The following is a 22,617-nucleotide window of genomic DNA, read 5'->3' on the forward strand; positions in this document are numbered from 1 at the left end:
AACTTTGAGTTGCGACTGCGTGTCTCGAGACAACTGACAATAGCAGCAGGTCTGAGATGGATGTACATTGGTTGTTACTACAAACCAATAAACCCATACGGCTTACCAGTATTCTTGTACAGGAAAATTGAGTTTTCTGTTACATACAGCGTACAGCCGTTTCAATACGGTAACATTTAGTCTGTGTCTATTTGATTCTCCCTTGTGATGAGACTTTTTAGGATGAATGTTGAGATTTATAAGGGCACTGGGCGACAAATAAGGTCTGAATTTGTCTGTAACAAGTAGGACACTGATCAGGAGTTGACAGGCACGCCTCTGTTGCTTCAATCCACCTACTATTTGGATAAAAAAGTGATGTAACGTTGCTGTTGAGTAACTTTGTTATTTAAAACCCGGTCACATCGGGAAAATGTTTTTATTTGAGTCTCATCGGGAACAGACGGTGTAATAAAATGTCCAGGCTGCATCTCGTATTAACCATTGTTTCTCTAGCCTCGCTATGTAGGTGATGTGAAGGGCCATCGCTCGAAACGTTGGCTGTTAAATAGTGTTTTTTCTTTTCCCGTTTTCTAACGCCACATCGCATTACGTTCGAGAGTGTTGGGATTTATTGATTATTTTAGTTTCTTTAAAGTGTCAGCGAGTGCGCCCCCCTTGACAACTCACCCCCAACAATTCACCTCAAACCCTTCTAACAACTCCCCGTTCACCACCAGTTAAAACAGTAACTTTAACGAACACTCAAGGAGTAATTACAGGGTAATTTACCAATAACAACGTCTCACTATGAGTAAAGAAATCACACGCGTTCTTATTTGAAATTAAACTTTACTTTATTTACACCGTGACCGAACGCCCGGTGGCCTAGGCGCTCCCCCGCGGGGGGTTCCTCGCTCATTTTTGGGGCCAAACTTCTAGGCAAGACCGTAGGCTTCGCTCGAGGGCCTACGCGCTCTCCTCTTCGGGTTCAATGGACGCGGATGCGGACGGACGGGCGCCTCTGCGGGAGGGCAAGGAAGCTTCCCTGCTACCGTGGGACCGCTTCGCAGCCTGGGCCAGGGCGATTTGTGTGGTCACGTTTGACCTGGAGCTCGGCCAGGCGATGGAGGTAGGGCCTGCGGGAGAAGGGGCGCACTGCCCGGCCGGGTCGTCTAGGCAAGACCGAGGCATCGGCCTACAGAGCCAGGGGTCTTGCTCCCATTTGGGATAAGTTCTATAAATGTCGTATTGTTATAAAATGTTTAATGTGTTGTAATGTACCCGCTTACGGTGGTCAGTGGTTCTTAATCGTGAAGAGGTGTAGTGTGGTAGTGTTGAAGTGTGTTGATGGTGAGGTGTAGTGTGGTAGTGTTGAAGTGTGTTGATGGTGAGGTGTAGTGTGGTAGTGTTGATGTTGTTGATGGTGAGGTGTAGTGTGGTAGTGTTGATGTTGTTGATGGTGAGGTGTAGTGTGGTAGTGTTGATGTTGTTGATGGTGAGGTGTAGTGTGGTAGTGTTGATGTTGTTGATGGTGAGGTGTAGTGTGGTAGTGTTGATGTTGTTGATGGTGAGGTGTAGTGTGGTAGTGTTGATGTTGTTGATGGTGAGGTGTAGTGTGGTAGTGTTGATGTTGTTGATGGTGAGGTGTAGTGTGGTAGTGTTGATGTTGTTGATGGTGAGGTGTAGTGTGGTAGTGTTGATGTTGTTGATGGTGAGGTGTAGTGTGGTAGTGTTGAAGTTGTTGATGGTGGGGTGTAGTGTGGTAGTGTTGATGTTGTTGATGGTGAGGTGTAGTGTGGTAGTGTTGATGTTGTTGATGGTGAGGTGTAGTGTGGTAGTGTTGATGTTGTTGATGGTGAGGTGTAGTGTGGTAGTGTTGAAGTGTGTTGATGGTGAGGTGTAGTGTGGTAGTGTTGATGTTTGTTGATGGTGAGGTATAGTGTGGTAGTGTTGATGTTGTTGATGGTGAGGTGTAGTGTGGTAGTGTTGAAGTTGTTGATGGTGAGGTGTAGTGTGGTAGTGTTGATGTTGTTGATGGTGAGGTGTAGTGTGGTAGTGTTGATGTTGTTGATGGTGAGGTGTAGTGTGGTAGTGTTGATGTTGTTGATGGTGAGGTGTAGTGTGGTAGTGTTGATGTTGTTGATGGTGAGGTGTAGTGTGGTAGTGTTGAAGTTGTTGATGGTGAGGTGTAGTGTGGTAGTGTTGATGTTGTTGATGGTGAGGTGTAGTGTGGTAGTGTTGATGTTGTTGATGGTGAGGTGTAGTGTGGTAGTGTTGATGTTGTTGATGGTGAGGTGTAGTGTGGTAGTGTTGATGTTGTTGATGGTGAGGTGTAGTGTGGTAGTGTTGATGTTGTTGATGTTGTTGATGGTGAGGTGTAGTGTGGTAGTGATGTAGTGTGTTGATGGTGAGGTGTAGTATGGTAGTGTTGATGTTGTTGATGGTGAGGTGTGGTAGTGTTGAAGTGTGTTGAATGAGGTGTAGTTATTGGTGGTAACGAGGTTTAGTTATGGGTTGTGAAGAGGTGTGGTGTTGGTGGTGAGGTGTAGTTTTTGGTGGTGCAGTCCATAGTCCATCCTCAACAGCTGCCCTAGGTGTACAAACTCTTGACGTGTTCCAGTTATGCCCCGATCATTTCTATCTTCAAATGTTTATCGAACCTGTTGTACAGTATTTTGTTATATTTCTCATTTATCTCGAGCATCACTTTGCAGCCTTCTTTGTTAATAAGTGATCTGTCTGAGGAAGTGAATGCTCTTGCTTGTACACGGGTCTGTGTCTCCTATGGTTATGTGTGTCCATGTGTCCCTGCATGTCCATGTGTCTGTGCATGTCCATGTCATTATTAATGTATATGTGGGGAGTGCTAGTCCAATGGTTAGTGTGCTACGAACCCAACCACCTGAGTTCCATTCCTGCCCACGGCCAATATCAGTGGCGAATATCTGAACCGTGCCTGGGCCTCTCCTCGAGATCGACTCAGCCTCAATGAGTAGCAGATGCGGTGTGTAAACATCAACAGTGGGGAGACGAAGACGGCCGGGCATAGTTTCTGCCACACCCCCCCCCCCCCCTTAGTCGTGTGCCAACCTGCCCTTAATAGGTGCTGACCAGCAGTATTTGCCCCAACAGACTGTTGTTAGTTAAAGGCTATAGGGGGGATCTTTGTGTGTGTGTAACTTTGTCTCCGTGTGTCTTCGTGCCTCTGTGTGTGGACAGCTCACGTACCCGCCCCACATTCAGCTGACCGACAAGGAGGTAGGTGGTCCCTCACTCAACCCGTGGCTCCCACCCCGAGTCACCCCAAGTTTCCTCCTCGAAGCCCCGAGGTTCTGGGTGCTTCCTCTGAGCCCGTGATAATCGGTTTCGCGTTACCTCGAGAACCTATCCGGTGGCTCGCACTCTCCGCCGGCAATCGCACCCTCTCATCTCCTCACCGCACTCCACAAACCGCTCCGACCACGACCTACCCCTTTAATTTTCCGCGTATTTACGTTTGACCATTTGACCCATACGCAGTTTGTGATGCTTTTGTTTTTTGTTGTTGTTGTGTGTGTGTGTCTGTGTTTTTTTGTTCCTCTAGAAAACCAACATTTGTTACTTATCATTTCCAGACTCTAATTCAGGTAGAGTTGCGGTGGTGGGTGTGTTTTTTTATTTTCTCAACGTTTTTTCTTTTCTTCTCGTCCGTCGCTGATTAAGTTGTGGCACGTTTCCCATAACCTGTCAACCCATACGGTGTACCTGTATCCTTGTACAGGGAAATTTAGTTTTCAGGTCCACATGGCGTTCAGCCATTTCAATACGGGCAAAACACATTTCTTGTCCATTTAACTGTGTTTCTCACTTGTGATGGGACTTTGTAGGATGAACGTTGAGATTTATAATGGCACGGGGTGACCAATAAGGTCTGAATTGGTCTGTAATAAGGTAGGCACTGATAAGGGGTTGACAGGAATGGCTTCCCTTGAAGCTCCACATTGCGTGCATCAGCCCCCAATTGTTTTACGGGGCTCAAGTAATCGACCGCAATAAAATAAAATTACACAAACTCCGTGACATGTTGCCGTGGAGCATCGTGAGTAATGGCGTACAGGTTTCCCTCGGTCAATGCTGTCGTGGTAGATGCGTTCCATCGACAACTACCGCATAGCGAAACCGCACGAGTCAGTTGCCTGCCGAGTAGCACGCACAGTCCACACGCTACGAAGTCTTCCTCTCTGACCACGTAGCCTCATATGAGTGAATTAAACCCGAACTGAGTAAATTTTGGGTAGAAACAGCGCAAAATCGCACAAACCAAACCTACGTAGAGCGAACGAAACCTGCATGGGTTTTTGCAGGCAGTATCACGATGCCTCATACATTTTTGGGTTCCGTCACTTAACTATATGACCACATCATTGCGTGGCCTAATTTATAAAAAAATAACGAATATTGGCTGCAAAAACCCATGAGCGGGAAGTGAACTTAACGCGTATAGAGAGAACGCACGTCATTCCGACTTTCTGGATCTTGCTCTGATGAAGGTTGACGTAGTTTTAAATTAAACATCGCGTATCTCTGGCTGCTAAATCTAGTTGTGGAAATTGTTCTCCAACTTATCACTGTGAGCTGAAACAAAAATAATGGACGTATTGTTAATCGCTTGCACATGTGACGATACATTTTTTGGCTGTGATGGGTGGTGGAGGGCATCATGCTAAAAATGCGTGCCAGGTCACTTTTTGCCCTTACCCAAAAGTCAATTATGAATCAAGTGAAGTTATGTATATACACAAATGAACACATAGTTATAGTCCATTGGCCTATCGGCTTTCCAGACCAGTATTATTCAGCAAGCAAACTCGGAACCAGTTTTGACTTTTTAGGTCTAATCAAGCAGAGTCAAGCTTGTTCATACAAATGCAGCTAGTGTGTCAGATGTTATATATATAGATTCAGAACAAACAGATGAATCCATTACAACCTTTATTCGATGAGTCGGCTAATAGTTCCAGCTCTGGTCACCTCTCGTGTAGATACGAATTGAGTCGTGGCTATAAACGTAAGTGTCGTGAATCCAGCTGCTGCCTTCTGAGCACAGCGAGCGAGTGGCCCTCAGGCCTCCGGAGAACGCGGTTTCCGTCCTGACCCCCGTGCGTCCTCCTGCTCCTCCAGGTTGCCACGGCGACACGCAGTTCTGCTTCCGAATCCGGCAGAGCCCGAGCCGGAAATCCCCTGCTACCGCCCGGGGCGGCTGGGTGGATGGCGACGCGCCTGGCATGCTGAGGGTACGGGGCTGGGGGGGCTGGCGGCCGGGGCGTGGGAGGCGTGGGGTCAGCGGGTGGGGGCTAGGGGGTGGGAAGAAGGGTCAGGGTTGGGGAGTGAGTTGTGAAGGTGAATTCGACAGCAGCTATAACATGTACATGTAGTGTCTGCAGCGAGGCCAAGTTATATGGAATGGCAAGGTCCGTAGAGACGCTGCAGCTCTTGGTGTCAATCTACTTCCGGATGGCGATCTCCCCATTCCTGTACGGGTTCATAGCAGTTACTTGGCTATACTTCACCATGCTTGTCAATGCTGGTTTCCATGGAAATAAAATAGCCATCTCCCCTGCACTGCTTAGTCTGTATTGTCGGTTTTTGTGATGTACTTGCAGCGTTGTACCCATGGTGGTGCCACGGGAAGGGGGGGGGGGGCAGTCAAGGGGGCGATGCATGGGCAAAGGGAAAGGAACGGGACAGGGAAGAGAGAAGAGAATAGGAAATGAGAGGACCAGGATGGGGAAAGGAACGGCGAAACGGGAGCACAGGGTCAGGAGAGACGAGGAGAGGGAGAGGCTACATGAGGGCCTCGACGCTGCTGCACGGTGGAGGAGCAGCGTCTGTTTGCAGAGTGGGTGACGGGGAGAGCAGAGTGGTTCAGAGTGGGGGTAGCCACTCTGTCTGTCTCCGGCACGCACGGTTAAACGTGCGCTCCGCATCTCCCCATTCTGCCCCTGCCCTGTGATCCCTGTGCAAACAGAGGGACCCCACTCACTACTATGGCTACGTGTACTTCAGGCAGTCCAAGGACAAGTCACTACGCAGAGGGTACTTCCAGAAGGTGCCCACTGACTCACTCACTCGCCACACCTCTCACACACTCAAACAATTACTCACCTACTGACCCACTCCCTCACTCCTGTTACTCACTTGCTCACTCGCTGACTCGTATGATCGCTCACTCACCTGGTAACTCACTCATTCACTTACACACATGCTGACTCACTCCCTCGCTCATTCTATCACTCACTCGGACCTAATGACTTGCTTTACGTGGCTAGATGGCTAAATAGAATTTGGGGCTGGTGTCGTATCACAGCACTGCAGGTTGTTATTTGTGAAAAATCATTATCTGAAGGGGATTTTGTCAATTTAGAACTAAGGTTAAAATGGATGAGCTCCATCCGTCTGAAACAGGGAGTCACGGCCACTCTTGTAGAAGTGACTCGGGTAGCGATCAACCTGGATTCACACCCAGGATCTCAGCAGTGCCAGCTCGGTGCTCTGACTGCATTCGCCCTCTGAGCCACCGGGCCACCTCGATTAACGTTGTTAATGACGGTTTGATTCTTGCCGTCTCTTCTGCTGCTGCTGCTTTTTGGCACCGTCTCTGCCGCCAGTCGCTGGTGCTGCTGAGCCCGCTGCCGTATGCAGGTTTGTTCGACGCGATTCTACGCACCGTCGCTCCGGGCTTCTTCGAGAAGGCGGAGCCCTTCCTGGAGGCCGGTGAGTTTGACCGCACAAACGGTAAGGAGTGAGTTTACCATGCTGACAGAGATCGGACAATCGCCGCTTAAACCCTGTGGTGACACCCACACATGGGTGCGTTCCTGTGTGCGTGTAGCGGCGGTGGAGTTGGTGGTGCACTGCAATATAAATCCAGCTACCCAAGTTCAACTGCCGCTCACAACCAATAATAGTGGCGTATGTTTCAACTGGTCGTGGGCCCTCCCCTAGGTAGACTTGGCCTTAAAAATGAGGAACTCGTGCAGTGTGTAAACATTATCATTGCGGAGACAAAGGTACCCAGGCATGGTTCTGGCCACCCGTCCCCTCTTGTACCATACTGATCTTTGTACATGCTCACGAACAGCTACACGGGGGACCGATGTACTCGTGCGTGCGCGTGTGCTTCTTTGCGTGTGTGCGTGCCGCAGTGTGCAACGACATGGACCAGTGGCCTCTGCCGGTGGCCGGGCAGACGCTGAGCCTGCCCATCATGGGCACCGTCATACAGGTGCCAGCGGCGCAGAAAAGATCACCCCCTCCATGTTCACATACGTCTCCGTGTTGACACACTGCCGGCCATTATTCACACACCCCCTCCGTGTTGACACACGGCTCTCCGTGTTTACACATGGCCCTGGCCCAGTCAGAGCGGTGATGACCACAACCACGATGATGATGATGATAATGACCACCACGATGTTTTCAGGTTCGCATCCCGTCGCGGCAAGACAAGCCCGGCGCGGCCTTCTTGCACGCCACGCAGGAGGTGAGCGGAGACTCCGGTGCGACAGCGGCCCACAGGGAATGTTGCTGCCATCTGTGTGACGCTTTTGCTGGTTGCTGGTCACGGCCAAAACGACGATTCTTACCGAGTGCGTTTCGGTGCTGACCATGAGTGGTGTGGTGTTGACTTCGTGTGGTGTGGTACTGACCGTGAGTGGTGTGGTGTTAAGTGCGTGTGATGTGGTGTTGACCATGAGTGGTGTGGTGTTGACCGTGAGTGGTGTTGTGTTGAGCGTGTGTGGTGTGGTACTGACCGTGAGTGGTGTTGTGTTGAGCGTGTGTGGTGTGGTACTGACCGTGAGTGGTGTGGTGTTGAGTGCGTGTGGTGTGGTGTTGGGCGTTAGTGGTGTGGTGTTGAGTACGTGTGGTGTGGTGTTGGGCGTGTGTGGTGTGGTGCTGACCGTGAGTGGTGTGGTGTTGAGCGTGTGTGGTGTGGTGTTGACCGTGAGTGGTGTGGTGTTGAGTGCGTGTGGTGTGGTGTTGACCGTGAGTGGTGTGGTGTTGAGCGTGTGTGGTGTGGTGTTGAGTGTGTGTGGTGTGGTGTTGGGCGTTAGTGGTGTGGTGTTGAGTGCGTGTGGTGTGGTGCTGACCGTGCGTGGTGTGGTGTTGACCGTTAGTGGTGTGGTGTTGACCGTTAGTGGTGTGGTGTTGAGCGTGTGTGGTGTGGTGCTGACCGTGAGTGGTGTGGTGTTGAGCGCATGTGGTGCATTTCATTTTGGTTACATGCCACCTTTTGAGATAAAAAAAATTGGGTTGATTGTCATGTGACGGACATTACACTCACATGCTGTGCCCCTATGCTGTGTGTGAACCAGAACTTGAAGCGATCTCAGTTGTAGTTCTACGATATCCATTATCTAACACGAAGGGTGGCGTTGCTTTGCGAGAAATCTCGATGGATTCTTGTTTTCGTACAGCGACGCCGAGAGTGCAGTCAGGATAAACTTGGGCCTAATTATGTTAAACTTTCAAATGTGTCCATCTAACCCAGGGGTCGGCAACCTACGGCTCCGGAGCCGCATGCGGCTCTTTACGGGCTGATTCTTGACGATATGTACGTATGTACAGTATGTACTCAGATGCATTGTGGCTCTTGAAATACTGAATTTTGTACCGAATTGGAAAGAAATGGCTCTTCTTGTTATTTTGGTTGCCGACCCCTGATCTAACCCGATCACATGACTCCTGTTTGGCCACCCCCACTCTGAATCCTTCCCGTCTCTCCGCCACCCCCTGGGAAAACAGACTCAGCTCCAAGCAGCTCACTTTTGCTCGCACCGTCTCTCTCCCTGTCTTCCCTCCCGTCTCACCATCACCACCCTTTCTCCTTCCCTTCCTGCCCGGTAGACCTTCGTTCTTGCTGCTGCTCATCTTGAGCCATGCCCTCTTTGTCTTGACCTCCCCTTCCCGTCGTGGTGGTGGTGCCATGGGTGGAAGGTTTTATAATAAACTATACTGAGACTGTGCCGCGTCGTTCGCAGAACCTCTACGCCGTCTCCACGGTGTTGCCCAGCGTCCACCAGCCCGACCTCTACCGGTGAGACCAGCGCAGAGCTCGACGGAGACAACGATGGTCGCCACCGCTCGCTGGAGCCGAGTGGGGCTCAACGTCATCGTCAAAATCTTTATAATCATCATGGGCACAATTTTGACCTTTGATGTTGTCATTGTATCTTCATCATCTTTGTCGTAATCTTTTCCATAAAAGTTGTTTAAGCCGTTTCCCACGGTAGTGTGGTTGCCATGCTGGTGACATTCCCAGGGTTGTGACAATTGTAAACCTTGTCACAGTTGCGACGCCACCACAGCATTGTTGTTACCATGATACTGATGTTGCCATAGCTACACGGTCACAGTTGTGGCATGGTTGCTGTGGCAATACAGCTGCTGTGTCGCCACGGTTGTCAAGGCGGCAGCACAGTTACCAAGGCGGCAGTTACTATGGTAGCACAGTTACCGTGTCGGCACATTTGTCGTGGTGGCGGCGGCGGCACGGTAACCGTGACAACCGCACAGTTGCTGTGGAGGCCGCACCGCCGTTGACGCGCTGGTTTCTGTGCGCGTCCCCGCAGGAGTTTCCGCCCCGTGCTGCCGCACGTGCAGATGCTGTGGGAACTCGTGCTGTTGGGGGAGCCTCTGGTCGTCATGGCAACCTCTCCTGCCGACACGGCACAGGCAGTGCTCGCCCTCGTCAGGTGAGCGAGCATCGTCATGACAACCGTCTCCCCCCCTCCCCTTCCGACCCCATCGCCCCCACCGGGCCCGGCGAGCTGCCTCGCTAACCGGGCACGAGGTTGGACCGCGATAATGATTGACGGTGTTTGTGTTCGCTCTTATTGCTGTGTTTGTTGTTGAGCACAGGTGTGCAGACGTTTATTGTAATCGGACAGCAACTAAGCGCGCTCGTGATAGCGTAATAACTAAATGTTATTTTGGATAACAAGACCCAAACTCACACAGGACCCATAGACTCACACGTGTTTGCTGTCTTGTGTTTCCCTACCCAGCTGTATCGCCCCGCTCACGTACTACAGCGACTTCCGTCCATACTTCACCATCCACGACAGCGAGTTCCAGGAGTACACGACTCGCACACAGGCTCCGTGAGACATGCAAGGACATGGGGAGACACTGACACACACACACAGGGACACAGGGAGACACTGACACACACACACAGGGACACGAGATACTGACACACACAGGGATATGGGGAGACACACATGGGAACGTAGGGAGACAAACAAAGACAAAGGTCCCTTGTATAGCCTTTATATACTTTTTGGGGCAAGTGCTGTTCGTGACCACGTATGAAAGCCGGCACGGCACACTCGAGGGTGGGTGGCCAATACCACGCCCGGCCGCCTTTGTCTCCCCAGCGGCAATGCTTACACACCACACCTGGTACTCATTTGAGGCTGAGTCGACCTAGGGGAAACCCAGGACCGATTCAGATGATCGTCACTGCCGTTGGCTGTGAGCGGGAATCGAACTCGGGGGCCGGGTTCGTAGTGCTACTGCTTCCCTACACACAGACAAGACACAGAGACACAGACGGGGATACACGCGGCTGGGTTGAGACCCCGTTTCGTGTCATGTGCCCGCCCCCCTCTCCCAGGCCCCCCGTGATCCTGGGCGTGACGAACCCGTTCTTCGCTAAAACCCTGCAGCACTGGCCCCACATCATCCGCCTGGGCCATGTCAGCAGCGACGGTGAGAGGGGCGACGGGGCAGGGGGCGAGGGGGCGACCCCTTCGTGTGTCGTGGCAGCCTTCATGGGTGCTCGCTGACAGAACTTGCCCCAGCAGTCTGTTGAAGGCTATAAGGGGGATCTTTGTTTTTGTGCCGTGTGCAGGCGAAGTGGGGAAGTCGGTGAAGGTGAAGAAGCAGGTGAAGCTGAAAACGCTGGACAGTGAGCCAGGTGCGAGTCTCCCGGCATGACACACAGAGGCGGTCTCGGACCCGCTGCACACACACAGACCATATGACCCGCGCGTGGGTGCCTGCGTGTGTCCGTCCGCATGTGTGTGTGTTTGCAGGTGTGTACACGGCTTACAAACCCTTCCTCAGTCGGGACAAAGCTATCCTCAGGGAGCTGGAGAAGGTGAGACATCAACGCCAACGCTCGCATCATCACTGCCATCGCCACCATCACTCTCTCCACAATCCCAGTCGTAATTACCACCACAGAAGCTGTGTGTTCACGGTGTGTGTTTGTAGTGTACTGTGTGTGTGGCAGGGACGTGCGGTCAGGGGAGGCAGGGGAGGCAGAGCCTCACCCTGTCATACTCCAATGAAAAATAGCCGTTCCAAAAAGTAAAATAGAATCAAATAAAAATGAAGATTTTTTTTTTCACTGATCTGTATTATGTAATTTGTGTATGATTCAAATCATTTTTATAGTCAAAATCGCCAAATTTTACGGAGCTCTGATGCAAACTGGATGGAGCGTGGGCAATAAGCGCGTGCCTGTTACTACCTCTCTGTAATGATTGGAATCATACAGAAATAACACAGATCAGTGGAAAAAATCTTAATTTTTATTTTAGAATTGTGGTTTACTTTTCGTAACAGCTATTTTCATTGGAGTGTGACAGGGTGAGGCTCTGCCTCCCCTGCCTCCCCTGACCGCACGTCCCTGGTGTGTGGTGGTTGTGGTGTACATAGCGCAGTCGTGCTGTATGTGTGTGTGAGGTGTTCATGACGTGTGTGTGGTGCATTCAGTGTATTTGGTTGTGGTGGGGTGTGTGTGGTGTGGTTGTGGTGTGGTTTTAGTGTGTGCGGTTGGTCATGGTGGTTGTGGTGGTGGTTGTGGTGTGGTGTGTGCGGTTATTCAGTGGTTGTGGTGGTGGTTGTGGTGTGGTTTTAGTGTGTGCGGTTATTCACAGTGGTTGTGGTGGTGGTTGTGGTGTGGTGTGTGTCGTTGTTCACGGTGGCTGTGTTGTGGTTGCGGTGTGGTTTGTTTGCTACAGGGAGAGCCCCAGACCCGGCCGCCCTCGGCTCAGAACTCGGTTTTGCGACGGCAGCTGCTGGAACTCACACAGAGCTTCATCATCCCTCTGGTAGGCACAGAGCAGCTCGCTCACCAGTGTGGCTCGCTCACCAGCGTGGCTCACTCACCTGGCTCACTCACCAGCGCGGTTCACTCACCAGCGTGGCTCATTCACCAGCGTGGCTTGCTCACCAGCACGGCTCACTCACCAGCGTGGCTCACTCACCTGGCTCACTCACCAGCGCGGCTCACTCACCAGCGTGGCTCACTCACCAGCGTGGCTCACTCACCAGCGTGGCTCACTCACCAGCGTGGCTTGCTCACCAGCATGGCTCACTCACCAGCGTGGCTCACTCACCAGCACGGCTCACTCACCAGCGTGGCTCGCTCACCAGCACGGCTCACTGACCAGCGTGGCTCAGTCACCAGCGTGGCTCACTCACCAGCGTGGCTCACTCACCAGCGTGGCTCACTCACCAGCGTGGCTCACTCACCAGCACGGCTCACTCACCAGCGTGGCTCACTCACCAGCACAGCTCACTGACCAGCGTGGCTCACTCACCAGCACGGCTCACTCACCAGCGTGGCTCACTCACCAGCGTGGCTTGCTCACCAGCACGGCTCACTCACCTGTGTGGCTCACTCACCAGTGTGGCTCGCTCACTAGCGTGGCTCGCTCACCAGTGTGGCTCACTCACTAGCGCGGCTCACTCACCAGCGTGGCTCACTCACCTGGCTCACTCACCAGCACAGCTCACTCACCAGCGCGGCTTGCTCACCAGCGCGGCTCACTCACCTGGCTCACTCACCAGCACGGCTCACTCACCAGCGCGGCTCGCTCACCAGCGCGGCTCATTCACCAGCACAGCTCACTCACCAGTGTGGCTCGCTCACCAGCGCGGCTCGCTCACCAGTGTGGCTCATTCACCAGCGCGGCTCGCTCACCAGCGCAGCTCGCTCATCAGTGCATACTAATCAACATGACATCTTCCCGAGCAAGACGGCTCACTTATCAATAACTGGGCGATTTTCTCTTCGGCGAGTCCCGCACAGCAACGTGGCATCACGTTGGAGTCGTGCTCGTTGTTCAGCGTCGTCGCTACGGCATTCGTCGTTACGGCCCCCGTCGCTACGGGACTCGTCGCTATGGGAATCGTCGCTATGGGAATCGTCGTTATGGGAATCGTCGCTATGGGACTCGTCATCTGCCGCTATCCGAAACCCCATTGACTCGTCGCGGTCTTCGGAACGTGGCAGCCACCACGCAGCTGTTGGTATTGCTGACTAACGACTCGCAAGGGACAATACGAGTGTTGGAATCCGTGCGTAAGCGTGATTTTTCTTCCTGGTTGTCGTCATTGTTGTAAATGTTGTCTAGGAGCGGTACGTGGCGAGCTTGATGCCCCTGCAGAAAAACATCACCCCCTTCAAGGTGCCACCATCACAAACGCCATGACACACCTTCACCATCCCCAACATCATTATGAACACCATCACCAAAAAAAAAAAGCTAAAGGAAACCCACACAGTGTAACCAGTGCTGGCCAGACATCCCAATGCTGAAAACTTACTTGCAAATCACTCGGTTGGAATCACATAGCAGCAGCAGCAACAACATGGTCCCCCTGTACTGCGAAAACTTGGCAGGACCCTCCTGAAAAATGGGGTTTGAGACTCAGTGAATCTTTCCTGGGTAAACAAGCATCATCATCATCATCCTCCTCGTAGTGAGATGACTAGCGCACACGATTTGCTGCACGCATCATGGGAATAGATTTTTATTGATTGGTGGTTTCATTACCACTGTGCCTCCTGTGACCTCCGTGACCTCAAACGACCTCCCCGTGATCTCCTTGTGACCCCATGACCCCATGACCGCTCTGTGACCCGATGGCTTCTTGCCACCCCCGACACACAGAGCCCCCCTCCTCTGGGCCCATTTGAGGCGGAGGACTTCATCCGCACGCTGGAGAAGAATGGCCCACAGCTCACGTCGCCCATCAAGGGGGACTGGACGGGGTTCTATCGGTACTCACGCCACACACACACACATCCTCCGTGTGGCCTACATGGGGGCAGTGATGGTGTGATGGTGGCGACGATGTGTGTTTGATGATGGTGGTGAAGGTGTGTGTGTGTTGATGGTGGTGATGGTGTGTGTGTGTTGATGGTGTGTGGTTGATGATGGTGGTGAAGGTGTGTGTGTGTTGATGGTGTGTGGTTGATGATGGTGGTGGTGACAGTGTGAAGTAGCGGTGTGTGGCTGATGGTTGGTGACAGTGCGTGTGTTTGTGACGGTGCGTGCCGTGTGCTGCTCTAGACGCTTCCTGCGCTCCCCCAACTTTGTGGGCTGGCTGCGCGAGCGCCACGGGGACATGCGGCTCAAGCTGGAGGCCGTGCACATGGACATGATGGCCAACGCGGTGCGCGCCGCCACACGCCTCCCTCACCACTCTCTCGCTCACATCGCAAACACTCGCCACTCGCTACTCTCGTTACTCACCACTCACACTCACCACTCACACTCGCCACTCACACTCGCTACTCTCGTTACTCACCACTCACACTCGCCACTCACACTCACCACTCACACTCGCTACTCTCGTTACTCATCACTCGCCACTCGCTACTCTCGACACTCACCACTCACACTCACCACTCACCACTCACACTCACCACTCTCACTCGCCACTCACACTCGCTACTCTCGTTACTCACCACTCACACTCGCCACTCACACTCACCACTCACACTCGCTACTCTCGTTACTCATCACTCGCCACTCGCTACTCTCGACACTCACCACTCACACTCACCACTCTCACTCGCCACTCACACTCGCTACTCTCGTTACTCACCACTCACACTCGCCACTCACACTCACCACTCACACTCGCTACTCTCGTTACTCATCACTCGCCACTCGCTACTCTCGACACTCACCACTCACACTCACCACTCTCACTCGCCACTCACACTCGCTACTCTCGTTACTCACCACTCACACTCACCACTCTCACTCACTACTCTCGTTACTCACCACTCACCACTCACCACTCTCACTTGCTACTCTCGTTACTCACCACTCGCCACTCACACTCGCTACTCTTGTTACTCACCACTCGCCACTCACACTCGCTACTCTCGACACTCACACTCGACACTCACACTCGCCACTCACACTCGCTACTCTCGTTACTCACCGCTCACCACCACTCACACTCGCTACTCACACTCACTACTCTCGTTACTCACCACTCACACTCGCCACTCACTACTCTCGTCACTCACACTCGCCACTCGTTACTCACCACTCACACTCACACTCGCTACTCTCGACACTCACCACTCACTCGCCACTCGCTACTCTCACTCGCTACTCTCGTTACTCACCACTCACCACTCACACTCACTACTCTCACTCGCTACTCTCGTTACTCACCACTCACCACTCACACTCGCCACTCACTACTCTCGTCACTCACACTCGCCACTCACACTCGTTACTCTCGACACTCACCACTCACTCTCACTCACATCGCCAGCAGTGTCCTTAACAGTGCTGTCATCTTGACATTATCACTCATTTACATTGTCATCATTGGCGTCGTTGACAGTATCGAATTCCAGCTCCATTGCTCGAGCTATCGGTTTGATTGCTACGTGGCAAACACCCTTTGCAGGGCACATTCAGGTGCGCTCCTCGTGAGTCTGGGGAGGCTACTGAAGTGACTTCGCTCTGTGCTGTCATCTTCTGCCAGCTTTCTCCAGCACGAGGTGATGCACAGCTGGCTGTACCTGTGAGTGTACTCACGCGTGCGTGTGCGTGCGTGTGTGCAGGATCTGAGTGGCTGGGTGCGAGGGCGCAGCGAGGTGGAGTCGGTTGACTGGGTGATCAAGCTCCGTGAGAAAATGGTAATGCAGCCTTCACATTGCGCCCTCGACTCACCGCGCCCAACACGATGCTCTCTGCCGCCATTACCCAACATGGCGCCTGCATTACACTCCCTAGCCAACATGGCGCCCTCCTCCACCCCCTACCAAACATGGCGCCTTCCGCTCAACCACTCTTAACACGGTGCCCTTCACGCTACGCTACCCATCGTGGTGCCCTCTGGTCGCCCGTCATCTCTCACACCCTGGACAACATGGCGTCCTCCTTCAATACTGACCCCCCCCCCAACTCAACATCGTCTCACTCGACCACCTACCCCCCGCGACCCCCCGTGACCCCCCGTGATCCCCATGCCTCTGTGACCCCATATCCCCGGTGCCCAGGCACACGTGACCCAGGCACAGGTGAGCGTGGGAGCGCAGACGCTGGTGAAGCTGCGCGCGCACGTGGACGCCATCATCTCCTCGCTGCCGCCCGACCTGCAGAGCGTGCTGGGCAGCGGCGGCTAGGGCGGGGACGCGGCACCAGCTGCGTCCCCTCGTCCCTACGCGTCTCATCTTCCATGTCCCCGTGTCTCTGTGCCGCCATGTCTCCCTCCTACGTCTCTCATGCTCGTGTCTCCACGTCCTCCAAGTCCCTACGTCGTTGTGTCTCCTCGTGTCCTCCCTCATCTCCTGCGCACCCACGTCTCCCACGTCTCTCGTCGTCTCCGTGTCCCCAGGTCTCCCCGTACCTGTCCCGCATCTTGCCTTGTCCATTAGCCGGTGGTGTGAATCGCTGTTTGCCCATCGAGTTGAAACGCGGAGCGGCGATGCTGGCAGTGACGGCGCTGGGCTGAGCCGGGCCGGTCTCGGCTGCTCCTAGTGTTCTTATCATTAGTTGTGTACATATACAAAGATAGCGGTCCCCCCTGTAGCCTTAACGCATTGTTTGGGACAAGTGCTGTTATTGAGCACCTATAAAGCCCGGCACAGCACGTGAGAGGGTGGTCAGTGACATGCCCGGCCGCCTTTGTCTCCCTAGTGACAAGGTTTACATATCTCACCAGGCACTGTACTCATGTGAGGCTGAGTCGACCCAGGGAAGGCTCAGGACCAGTTCAGATAATCGCCAATGTGTACATAATACACACAGACAAGTGCATATAGACATGCACGTACACACACGCTGACTGATGCCCACTTGCAGGCCGGTGCAGTAAACACGCACAGGGACAGCTGCCACTGGGAGGGGGGGGGGTCCCGTAGGTTAGACTACAGCAGGTCCATTGTAATGTTTAAGATGGTATGTGATGAAAGGTGCTTTTAATTTCCCGAAGGATTTAAGCACGTGTCCTGTACATCGCATGTGTAGCAATACCTCGGTTTACGTCGGGGATGCGTTCCTCAAAGGTATGATGACAAATATCGAAATGACGGACGATGCTGTTGGCGACGTGTGGGTTGAGGTGACTCAAATCGGCTAGCAGTGTTCACAAAGTGACGACGTGTTTGCCAGAGGACGTAAAAGGGGGATACGTAAATCGGGGTATCACTGTACATACACGCAGAGCCCTCCCATTGGTCCACTGCGAATTGGAGCGACGGCCCCGGGCCCCGCGCTTTGGGGGGCTCCCCGCGCTTCGACATCAACGGTGTCGGATGTAATAGTGAAGGCGTCGAGAGGGCCCACAGTGGGATTTGCCCCGGGTCTCGCACCCCCCTATGGACGGCCCTGCATACACGGACACGCGCGCGCGATTCCCACGCGTTGCGATCGCACGGATTGCCACGGACGGATGTGCGGTCGCGATTTCTTCGTCTGGTTAGCATTGTAGTGCCACTCGTGGCCGAACCGATGGGATTTAATCGATGGGTTGGCGTCGTCGCTGCGGTGGTTTCGCAAGGCTCGTACATAAAAACTGAGAAACGGTGTTACGGGAAACATTTCATTCCGAACCAAACTGCCGCCGGACAATAACTTAAATCGCTTTTGGATTCCCGCGCGGATCGTGAATGAGATGAGAATGAGTGAACAGGTTCAGTGAGCCCATAGAAATGAAAATGCATTCGTCGACATGATAGCGCTTGTGTTGTAGAGAAAGGGCCCTTATCCGAAACGTCGCCTACATATATTTATTGTTTTAAGGCCACAGAGATATTGACAAACATGTTGCGGTATTTGTTGTTGCTATTTGTGTGCCACTGCCGACTCAGCAGCAGAAGCAGCATTAATTTTACGCGAGCAAATAGAACCATGATGAATCACGTTGCATATGTATCGTTGGTACAGAAAGTCCTCGTTTAAACGTAGTAGGCGCGTTCCGGAAAAGTGCCGTGTTAAGCGAAAACAATTTCCCCAGAAATAATGTTGATGATAAAGATTTTGGCGACATTACCGTGTTACGCACAATGAGATGGCCGGGACCATTAACCGAGGGTTCGCCACCGCGTTGCTCTATCGCTCCGCATTCTGTATCATACCGCATTATAAACCGCGTTATAACGGTCCACGTTGCAGGATTAAGTGTTCCCTAATGGAAGAACCGCGTTGTAGCGAAAAATGCGTTATCTTGTGACCACCCCGCGTTAAGCGAGGACTTGCCGTCTGTGTACTAATCCATTACTGTTGACGCCCATTGTAACGATGACTGGTGCTGCCTGTGTAAGGCCGAGTGGTTGTTGCCCTGTAAGGGGCTCTTGGCGAACTGAATAAAGACGGCCGCCCGCACGCAGAGCCCCGGCTGCTCGTCTGCTCCTCAGCCTCGCCCAAGGCTTGGCTGTGTGGGACGGTCTTTCTAAAAGATCCATAATGCATTCGTTATATATTTTAAGTGCGTAAATTTAACAAGACATCTATGCTGGAATGTGATTTACAATGTGTCGAATAAACAATAAGATGCAAAATATGCAGCGTAAAACAAGATTAATATAAGTTCTCTATAGATCATTATCATGCATCTCTGTACGTGGTCACTTTCACCAATTCCGTCGCTGCTTTTGGCACGTAGACACAGAAAATAAGCATTTAAATCCGACCAAATAAAAATCTGAAATATCCAACATTTAAATCCAAATACTTGCATCCGTTATCCGAAATAATAAAATCGGATCCCAGTCTCATCCCTATCACAGACTGTGACGGCGAAAGGCCATCGGGTTCACAGTCGTGGCCATAAGCGTCTAACGCACAAGTCTCGCTCTATGGGAGTGCCATCTCGTTCAGTATTGGGGCGGTCTGGTCAGGGTTCACACCTTCGCAGCATCTCCTCCATGACCCCACTTCTCAGCATCACCACCCTCCTCCTCCTCGCCCTCCTCCTCACCCTCGCCGCCGCGTCCCATCGCCGCTGCCTCCGCTGGTAGCGCGGCCTGAGGGCCATGAACGCCGCGCACGAGGCCGAGCAAGCGGCCAGCACCACGAGCAGCAGCAGCAGCGACAGAGACACGGCGGCCGTGGCCGGGCCCTCGTCCAGGCCGGGCCCCCCGGCGTCACCATCCCCGGGACCCTTCCCAGCTCCTTCAACATCAACGTCACTTTCAGACATTCCTGCGCCTTCCACGTGGCTTGTCTCTGTCTCGTTTGGCCCAATGTCATCGTGGTCATCGTGACGGTGATCTGGGTAGTCGTGAAGATGCTCGTCGCTTGGTCCTGTCCCACCACCACCACCACTTGCTTCATCTCCATCACCATCGTCACTGCCTGGTCTCATCCCATAGTCATCGTCCAGCCCTCCTCCCACTTCACCTCTCGACGCTTCTCCCGATGCCTCCTCGTCGTACCCGGCGGAGTGGCCGGGCGGGTGAAGAAGTACGCGAACTGTGGGCGGGTGAGCTGAGGGGGGGTGAGCTGAGGGAGGGTGAGCTGAGGGCGAGTGCATTACAGGTGAACGAGTTGTGGGTAAATGAGCTTTGGGTGAGTGAGTGATGAGTGAGGGAGCTGTGGGTGAGTGAGTGATGAGTGAGGGAGCTGTGGGTGAGGCAGCTGTGGGTGAGGGAGTTGTGGGTGAGTGAGTTGTGGGTGAGGGAGTTGTGGGTGAGTGAGTGATGGGTGAGTGAGTTGTGGGTGAGGGAGTTGTGGGTGAGTGAGTGATGGGTGAGGGAGCCGTGGGTGAGTGAGTGATGGGTGAGGGAGTTGTGGGTGAGGGAGCTGTGGGTGAGGGAGTGATGGGTGAGGGAGTTGTGGGTGAGTGAGTTGTGGGTGAGGGAGTTGTGGGTGAGGGAGTGATGGGTGAGTGAGTTGTGGGTGAGGGAGTTGTGGGTGAGGGAGTGATGGGTGAGGGAGCTGTGGGTGAGTGAGTGATGGGTGAGTGAGTGATGGGTGAGGGAGTGATGGGTGAGGGAGTTGTGGGTGAGGGAGTGATGGGTGAGGGAGCTGTGGGTGAGTGAGTGATGGGTGAGTGAGTTGTGGGTGAGGGAGCTGTGGGTGAGTGAGTGATGGGTGAGGGAGCCGTGGGTGAGGGAGCTGTGGGTGAGTGAGTGATGGGTGAGTGAGTGATGGGTGAGGGAGTTGTGGGTGAGGGAGTGATGGGTGAGGGAGCCGTGGGTGAGTGAGTGATGGGTGAGGGAGTTGTGGGTGAGGGAGTGATGGGTGAGGGAGCCGTGGGTGAGTGAGTGATGGGTGAGGGAGCCGTGGGTGAGTGAGTGATGGGTGAGGGAGTTGTGGGTGAGGGAGTGATGGGTGAGTGAGTGACGGGTGAGTGAGTGACGGGTGAGGGAGTTGTGGGTGAGGGAGCTGTGGGTGAGGGAGTTGTGGGTGAGGGAGCTGTGGGTGAGTGAGTGACGGGTGAGTGAGTGACGGGTGAGTGAGTGACGGGTGAGGGAGTTGTGGGTGAGGGAGCTGTGGGTGAGGGAGTTGTGGGTGAGGGAGCTGTGGGTGAGTGAGTGATGGGTGAGGGAGCCGTGGGTGAGTGAGTGATGGGTGAGGGAGTTGTGGGTGAGTGAGTGATGGGTGAGTGAGTGATGGGTGAGTGAGTTGTGGGTGAGGGAGCTGTGGGTGAGTGAGTGATGGGAGAGGGAGCTGTGGGTGAGTGAGTGATGGGTGAGTGAGTGATGGGTGAGTGAGTGATGGGTGAGTGAGTTGTGGGTGAGTGAGTGATGGGTGAGGGAGCTGTGGGTGAGGGAGCTGTGGGTGAGTGAGTGATGGGTGAGGGAGTGATGGGTGAGGGAGCTGTGGGTGAGGGAGCTGTGGGTGAGGGAGTGATGGGTGAGGGAGCTGTGGGTGAGGGAGTGATGGGTGAGTGAGTTGTGGGTGAGGGAGTGATGGGTGAGGGAGCTGTCGGTGAGTGAGTTGTGGGTGAGGGAGTGATGGGTGAGTGAGTTGTGGGTGAGGGAGTTGTGGGTGAGTGAGTGATGGGTGAGGGAGCTGTGGGTGAGTGAGTGATGGGTGAGGGAGTTGTGGGTGAGTGAGTGATGGGTGAGTGAGTTGTGGGTGAGTGAGTGATGGGTGAGGGAGCTGTGGGTGAGGGAGTGATGGGTGAGGGAGCTGTCGGTGAGTGAGTTGTGGGTGAGGGAGTGATGGGTGAGTGAGTTGTGGGTGAGGGAGTTGTGGGTGAGTGAGTGATGGGTGAGGGAGCTGTGGGTGAGGGAGTGATGGGTGAGTGAGTTGTGGGTGAGGGAGCTGTGGGTGAGTGAGTGATGGGTGAGTGAGTTGTGGGTGAGGGAGTGATGGGTGAGTGAGTTGTGGGTGAGGGAGTTGTGGGTGAGTGAGTGATGGGTGAGTGAGCTGTGGGTGAGGGAGCTGTGGGTGAGGGAGTTGTGGGTGAGGGAGTTGTGGGTGAGGGAGTTGTGGGTGAGTGAGTTGTGGGTGAGGGAGTGATGGGTGAGTGAGCTGTGGGTGAGGGAGCTGTGGGTGAGGGAGTTGTGGGTGAGGGAGTTGTGGGTGAGTGAGCTGTGGGTGAGTGAGTTGTGGGTGAGGGAGTGATGGGTGAGTGAGCTGTGGGTGAGGGAGTTGTGGGTGAGGGAGTTGTGGGTGAGGGAGTTGTGGGTGAGGGAGTTGTGGGTGAGTGAGTTGTGGGTGAGGGAGCTGTGGGTGAGTGAGTGATGGGTGAGGGAGCTGTGGGTGAGGGAGCTGTGGGTGAGTGAGTTGTGGGTGAGGGAGCTGTGGGTGAGTGAGTGACGGATGAGGGAGTTGTGGGTGAGGGAGCTGTGGGTGAGTGAGTTGTGGGTGAGGGAGCTGTGGGTGAGTGAGTGACGGGTGAGGGAGTTGTGGGTGAGGGAGCTGTGGGTGAGTGAGTTGTGGGTGAGGGAGCTGTGGGTGAGTGAGTGACGGGTGAGGGAGTTGTGGGTGAGGGAGCTGTGGGTGAGTGAGTTGTGGGTGAGGGAGCTGTGGGTGAGTGAGTGACGGGTGAGGGAGTTGTGGGTGAGGGAGCTGTGGGTGAGTGAGTTGTGGGTGAGGGAGCTGTGGGTGAGTGAGTGACGGGTGAGGGAGTTGTGGGTGAGGGAGCTGTGGGTGAGTGAGTTGTGGGTGAGGGAGCTGTGGGTGAGTGAGTGATGGGTGAGAGAGTTGTGGGTGAGGGAGCTGTGGGTGAGTGAGTGATGGGTGAGGGAGTTGTGGGTGAGTGAGCTGTGGGTGAGCTCTCCAGCAGGTGCTCGATCAAGCGAGCTGGGAACGAGTGATCCGTGGGTGAGCAGCCGAGCGAGCGGATCGGGGGTGAGCGATCTGTGGGTGAGCGCCCGAGCAAGCGGTCGAGAGGGTGAACTGCGAACGAGCATTGGGGCGAGCGAGCGGT

General features: G+C 53.8%; 1 protein-coding gene across 1 annotated transcript; it reads left to right on the forward strand.

Annotated features, from left to right (window-relative positions):
- Positions 1-355: 355 nt before the first annotated feature.
- DENND6A (DENN domain containing 6A) lies at positions 356-18,795 on the forward strand. Its single transcript, XM_078613104.1, has 20 exons — positions 356-1,111; positions 3,202-3,240; positions 3,566-3,608; positions 5,143-5,255; positions 5,990-6,070; positions 6,630-6,735; positions 7,167-7,246; positions 7,445-7,504; positions 9,003-9,058; positions 9,594-9,716; positions 10,029-10,124; positions 10,640-10,734; positions 10,877-10,942; positions 11,061-11,125; positions 11,994-12,083; positions 13,392-13,445; positions 13,932-14,041; positions 14,334-14,436; positions 15,854-15,928; positions 16,292-18,795. The coding sequence occupies exons 1-20, from the start codon at positions 974-976 to the stop codon at positions 16,415-16,417; spliced, it is 1,719 nt and encodes a 572-aa protein (XP_078469230.1). The 5' UTR covers positions 356-973; the 3' UTR covers positions 16,418-18,795.
- Positions 18,796-22,617: the final 3,822 nt, after the last annotated feature.

The sequence above is a fragment of the Lampetra planeri genome, chromosome 40 (assembly GCF_965212315.1).
Source record: "Lampetra planeri chromosome 40, kcLamPlan1.2.h2, whole genome shotgun sequence".
Classification (NCBI taxonomy): domain Eukaryota; kingdom Metazoa; phylum Chordata; class Hyperoartia; order Petromyzontiformes; family Petromyzontidae; genus Lampetra; species Lampetra planeri.

What these genes read in the sequence shown, in the direction of transcription:
- DENND6A (XM_078613104.1), top strand. Translation starts at nt 974, where the DNA reads ATGGACGCGGATGCGGACGGACGGGCGCCTCTGCGGGAGGGCAAGGAA. An exon ending in AGCTCGGCCAGGCGATGGAG is followed by an intron (nt 1,112 to 3,201) that starts GTAGGGCCTGCG and finishes GTGTGTGGACAG; the next exon opens with CTCACGTACCCGCCCCACAT. An exon ending in GGAGCCCTTCCTGGAGGCCG is followed by an intron (nt 6,736 to 7,166) that starts GTGAGTTTGACC and finishes TGCGTGCCGCAG; the next exon opens with TGTGCAACGACATGGACCAG.